Source organism: Bombina bombina, chromosome 5, assembly GCF_027579735.1.
Source record: "Bombina bombina isolate aBomBom1 chromosome 5, aBomBom1.pri, whole genome shotgun sequence".
NCBI lineage: Eukaryota > Metazoa > Chordata > Amphibia > Anura > Bombinatoridae > Bombina > Bombina bombina.
Window position 1 is genome coordinate 119,947,108 of NC_069503.1, and position 6,000 is coordinate 119,953,107.

The 6,000-nt window shown below is 34.9% G+C and overlaps 1 protein-coding gene across 1 annotated transcript in view; it reads left to right on the top strand.

Moving 5' to 3' along the window:
* Positions 1–4,626, top strand: part of LOC128660055 (gastrula zinc finger protein XlCGF26.1) — a 33,705-nt gene extending 29,079 nt beyond the window's left edge. The window contains exon 6 of the mRNA XM_053713653.1: positions 2,407–4,626. Coding sequence (XP_053569628.1) covers positions 2,407–3,746 — 1,340 coding nt within the window. The 3' untranslated portion in view covers positions 3,747–4,626. The remainder of the gene's footprint in view (positions 1–2,406) is intronic.
* Positions 4,627–6,000: the final 1,374 nt, after the last annotated feature.

The following is a 6,000-nucleotide window of genomic DNA, read 5'->3' on the forward strand; positions in this document are numbered from 1 at the left end:
AATCCTAACTACCAAGTACCGATACTTTTTTCAAATACTCACCAATACCAATTACCGATACTTTTTTAATGTCATAACAGTTTACTAAGCACAATACAGACTAATGAGTTAAGATCGCTTCTTTATAATTATGAACTGTATCTCAAAAGACATTTTGAAATAATAAAACAGTTGTATGTGCTTGTTGTCACAAAGTTCACAGAACATGTTTATAAATAAAAATATTACAATAACATATATTAAAGGGACAGTAAAGTCAAAACTAAACTTTCCTGATTCAGATAGGGCATGCAATTTTAAACAACTTTCCAATTTACTTTTATCATCAAATTTGCTTTGTTCCCTTGGTGGTATTTTTGAAAAGCTAAACCTAGCTAGGCTCAAACTGATTTCTAAACCATTGAAAACCGCCTCTTAGCTCAGAGCATTTTGAAAGTTTTTCACAGTAAGACAGTGTTAGTTCATGTGTGTCATATAGATAACATTGTGCTCACTCCCGTGAAGTTATTTAGGAATCTTCACTGATTGACTACACTGCATGTCTGTCAAAAGCATTTAGATAAGGAGGCTGTCTGCAGAGGCTTAGATACAAGGTAATCACAGAGGTAAAACGTATATTAATATAACTGTGTTGGTTATGCAAAAACGGGGAATGGGTAATAAAGGGATTATCTATCTTTTTAAATAAGAAACATTTTGGTGTAGACTGTCCCTTTAATAATAACAATAAATAACAGCTGCAGCAGCTGGGGCTGGAAAACTACAGTTTAAAGGGGTGATAACTGGATGCAATTGGGTTGTAGGGTGCCTATATAACTCATCAATCTGACATTTCTACTTAATACAAAGTAATATAATTTAATTCTAAAAATAATATTGGGGAAGGAGTATCCCAGTAATTCCCTTTGAGAAAAATAGGGCATTTGCATTCTACTGACTCAACAGAAAATAGGGCTGGTCTTCATATTTTTCCAGGGCTGCTTTTTATTCCCAGTCCAGCCCTGGTTAAGGATGTTCCTCAGAGTACAGTATGTTTTGAGCATAATTGTGCAAGATGAGAGCTAGCAGTATAACAGGCAATCTAGCAATTAGAATACATTTTCAAAAGTTAGTGGCAAGTTCATATTATGGAACAGAAGCATCTCTCTATGTTCAGCTATTAGTCTGTTTCTGCTATCAGTAAGGACCTTGATGCTAAGCTGAACAGTCTTTCACTTTTCACACTACTGCATGGGACAGAAAGATATTTTTGGGCCATTAAATCTCAGTTTATTAACTTCCCAGTACTTCAGGGGTTTGTCTGAATGAGGTACAGTGATCTCTCCCAGGTAGGCTTCCAGCTGTAAAGTAGCAGCTTTTGTGTACTGCTCTGACGTACAATAATACAAATAACAGCAATTTGTATTGGCAGAACAGAAGTGAACAATTTTTAGTTAAAGGGCCATAATACCCAAATGTTTAAACACTTGAAAGTGATGCAGCATATCTGTAAAAAGCTGACTAGAAAATAATCACCTGAACATCTCTATGTAAAAAAGAAAGATATTTTACCTCAAAAGTTCCTAAGTAGCCACATCCCATTGTAAAGGATTTCTAAGCAACATATCAGTATGTCTGTCCCGGGACAGCCGAAGGGATGAGCCTCATGCACTCTCATGTTATTTCCCTATTCAGTGTAAGGAAGTTTATAATGAAATCTCATGAGAGTTAAGTCAAATCTCATGAGATCACATTAAAAGAGTTCATGACCTCAGCACTGCTGATGCTGATTGTCTGCTCTTCATTTCTTCATTTTTTTTTTACCTACAGCTGAGCAGTAGCTGAAGTATAACTTTTTACACAGAACTTACTCTGCTGAGCTGAGGAGATTGTGAGGTAAAATATCTTCCTTTTTTACATAGAGATGCTCAGGTGATATTTTCCTGTCAGCTTTTTACAGTTATACTGCATCAGTTTCAAGTGATTTAGCATATGAGTATTATGTCCTTTTAAGTCTCCACTCCAGCTTAAAATGAAATGGGAATATGCAGTTTGAAAAACACCACAAGATGGCGTATGGGTAGGAATTGGAGGTATCGGTTTAAGTATAGTACAAGTATTAATGCAAATACTTGGTATCGGCACCAATACTGATACTAGTATCGGTATTGGTGCAACCCTAATTTTAAGTATTTCTATTTAAAACATGTTAAAAATGATGTTGTATGTTTGCACATATTTAGACGTGTGTTTGTGTGTATGTATATATATATATATATATATATATATATATATATATATATATATATATATATATATACACACACACACAAGTAAAATTCATTAATCTGCGTTTACTAGAGTTTGGAATATAGTATACCTATTCACATATTGAAACACTTTTATGTTCTTCTTTTGTTTTTTTAGAGAGTAACTTTAATCATGCATATCAACACGAACCAACTGCAAGCATCAGAATGCCACCACACAGCCCAAATGTACCAAGGACTAATTCTCAAATATTGGATATGTTTCAATGGACATTTGAAGATAACAGTGAAATAACAGATCTTGGACAACACACAATATGCATAGAGCATAAAAAATCACTACAACAAAAAGGAAAATATCAAAATGTATCTCACCAAAGGACTCATATGGAGGATACATCTTTTTCATTTTCTGAGCATTCAAAATGGCTGAAACAAAAGAAAATTAGTCAGTTACAGCAAACTATTCACACAAAACCAATTATATGTATAGAATGTGGAAAATGTTTTACATACAAATCTGGTTTTCTGAGACACCAAAGAATCCACACAGGGGAAAAACCATTTACATGCACACAATGTGGAAAATGCTTTACATTTAAGTCTGTTCTTCTGAAACACCAAAAATTTCACACAGGAGAGAAACCATTCACATGTACACAGTGCGGGAAAAGCTTTACTTGCAAATCTGATCTACTAAAGCACCATAGGATTCATACTGGGGAAAAACTATTTGCTTGTATGGAATGTAGGAAAAGATTTTCTCAGAAGTCTGATCTCATCAGACACCAAAAAGTTCATACAGGAGAGAAACCTTTTAAATGTAGAGATTGTGGAAAACGTTTTGCACATAAATCATATGTGATAAAACACGAAAAAAGTCACACAGGGATAAAACCATTCAGTTGCACGGAGTGTGAAAAAAGCTTTGCATGCAAGTCAAACCTTATAAAACACCAAAGGATTCATACAGGGGAGAAACCTTTTATATGTAGTTGGTGTGGTAAATGTTTTACACAAGAGAGCAGTCTTACAACTCATGAAAGAGTTCACACGAGGAAGAAACCATACACATGTACAGAGTGTGAGAAATGTTTTACACAAAAGTCAGGCCTCCAAAAACATCAAATGATTCATACAGGGGAGAAACTATACAAATGTACAGAGTGTTCAAAGTGTTTCACACTAAAGAGTCAACTCATATCTCATGAAAGAATCCATACAGGGGTAAAACCATTTACTTGTGCAGAGTGTGGAAAATGTTTTACATACAAATCCGTTCTCATAAAACATCAACTGATTCATACAGGGGAGAAACCTTTTGCGTGTACAGAGTGTGGGAAATGTTTTACACAAAAGAATAATCTCACAGCGCATGAACGAATCCACACAGGAGAGAAACCATTTGCTTGTAACGAATGTAATAAAAGTTTTAAACACAAGGCATATCTCATTAAACATCAAAAAAGTCATACAGGGGAGACAACTTTTGCATAAATAGAATGTGAGGTTTGCACAAAAGTAAGGTCATTTAAAAAATTCCAATACTCGGATGTCAAAATAGTTATGTAAAAAAAGTTTTAAAAAAAATGTTTTACAAAAGCATTTCTGTTAAACTCAACAATAGGTTTACATAGGGGTAAAACCTTTAATGTAAGAAATATTTTACACAAAAATGTTTCTCATAATCTATCATTGCATACATACTGAGGTAAAATCAGGCATGAACATCATATATACATATGCCCTTGAAACAGCAATACGTTTTACTCAAAGCATTTTTTATAATCCAAGTGTAAAAGTGTTTCTACTAAACTGAAATTCAGATGTGCACATTTTAATTTTAACCTTTACGCCCCTTTAAATAGGGGATCTTATTCTATAAAATGCAAATATTCACCATAAAAATAAACATAATCTTCAACATTAGGCGCCAGGTTTTTATGAATTGGATAGGGACCTTATATTCCTGTTTTACTACAAATATATAAACTAGAAAGAGTGGATTTTTTTGTTTCAAATAATGGGTCACTTATTTTCTTGTGATACTGTCTATAACTATATGAATTGTATACACCTGTAGCACTAGGCTCTATGTATATCTTTTATAGAGAAATAGACAAGTACAGAATTACATCCAAATCATTTAACATGCTTTAGCATGGAAGCAATTGTTGTGGGTAAGTTATTCACTTGCAATACTAAACAACAGGAATGTTATTTTTCTAAATAAACTTTATTGAAAGCTGCATAAGGGGTACAATGTAAATATAAAACAGTAAATATGAAATGTGACAAATGTTTTTTAACCTAAGCATCTAAAAAAGATTAAATATTTGTCATTGTATAATTTCATAAATAAACATGTCATAACAGATTATTTGTTTCTGTTAAATGGACAGTATACACCAATTTCCATGTAACACCATGTAATAGACACTACTATAAAAAAGAATATGTACAGATGCTGATGTAGAAATCAAGTATAAAACCTTTTAAAAATGTACTTAGAAGCTCCCAGTTTAGCACTGTTGATTAGGTTAGAATGGGACACCCAGTGAAAGAGGCTGGGAAAACAAGAAGAGCAAACCCTCCCCCCTCCCCTGATATGAAAAGACAGATAACATAAACTGGAGCCAGCAGGAATCTGTAAACGCATGTATACATCTGACACTGTGAGACTTGGTTTGGAGTCTGAAAATCAGCACAATGTTATTAAAAAATAAGCAAAACTATACATTGTTCCAAAAACACACCCAGATGGTCTATATAAATGTATCATCTACAAAACATTTATGCAAAGAAAAATCTAGTGTAAAATATTTATTTAATTATAATTTGAATCTGACTTGAATAAACCAACAACAATTAATAATAAATACAGTAGACTATACAATGGGCAGGTGATAAAAAGGAAAGGAGAAGGATCAATTTGGCTTGAAGGAAAATAACATAATTTTCTTCTTAAACGAGGAGAGTCCACAGCTGCATTCATTACTTTGGGAAATACAGAACCTAGCCACCAGGAGGAGGCAAAGACACCCCAGCCGATGGCTTAAATACCTCTCTCATTTCCCTCTTCCCCGGTCATTCTTTGCCTTTTGTCACAGGAGGTTGGCAGAGAATTGTCGAAAGATTTGGTTTAGTCTCTTATGGAGGATAGTACTCTTCGGAATGGGACTGGAGTTTTATGTAGTCTTGTCAGCCTCTCAGTGAGAGCATGGATGAAAGTTAGAGTTCAGAGATGCAGGGAGAGTCTTTCTGCGAAACCATCCTGACTCATCTAAACAGCTCCTTAGGCAATCAGCGTTGACGAGTTTCGCTGCCTGCTTTCTTCACTCAAGTCCATGTCAGAAGCGATGCTACTATCTGTCACACTTTAAGGGCCGTGTTCCTGTTCCACGGCGTAGATTCCGGCTCGTTTCATTTTACTTTCAATATGTAACGTAAAGAAGAAGTCAGGGTCTCAGTGAGACTCCTTTATCTTTATGGAATCAAGGGTTAATATCTCCTGAGGGGTACTTTAATCATGTTTTGTTATGTGATTATGTCTGCTTATGTGTAGTGATACTTGGGCTTGTGGCTATTTCTGAACATAACAGCCTTTTTTGTCAGGCTGCATAGTCTTTTTGGACTGGCACGCTTTTCTTTGGCCTGCACGGTGCACCTTGTGACCAGGCGTGGTCACGTTTTCTGTTTTCCATTTCCGTATTCTGACCGTGTGGCGACTAAGAGAGTCTGTTTCGCTAGT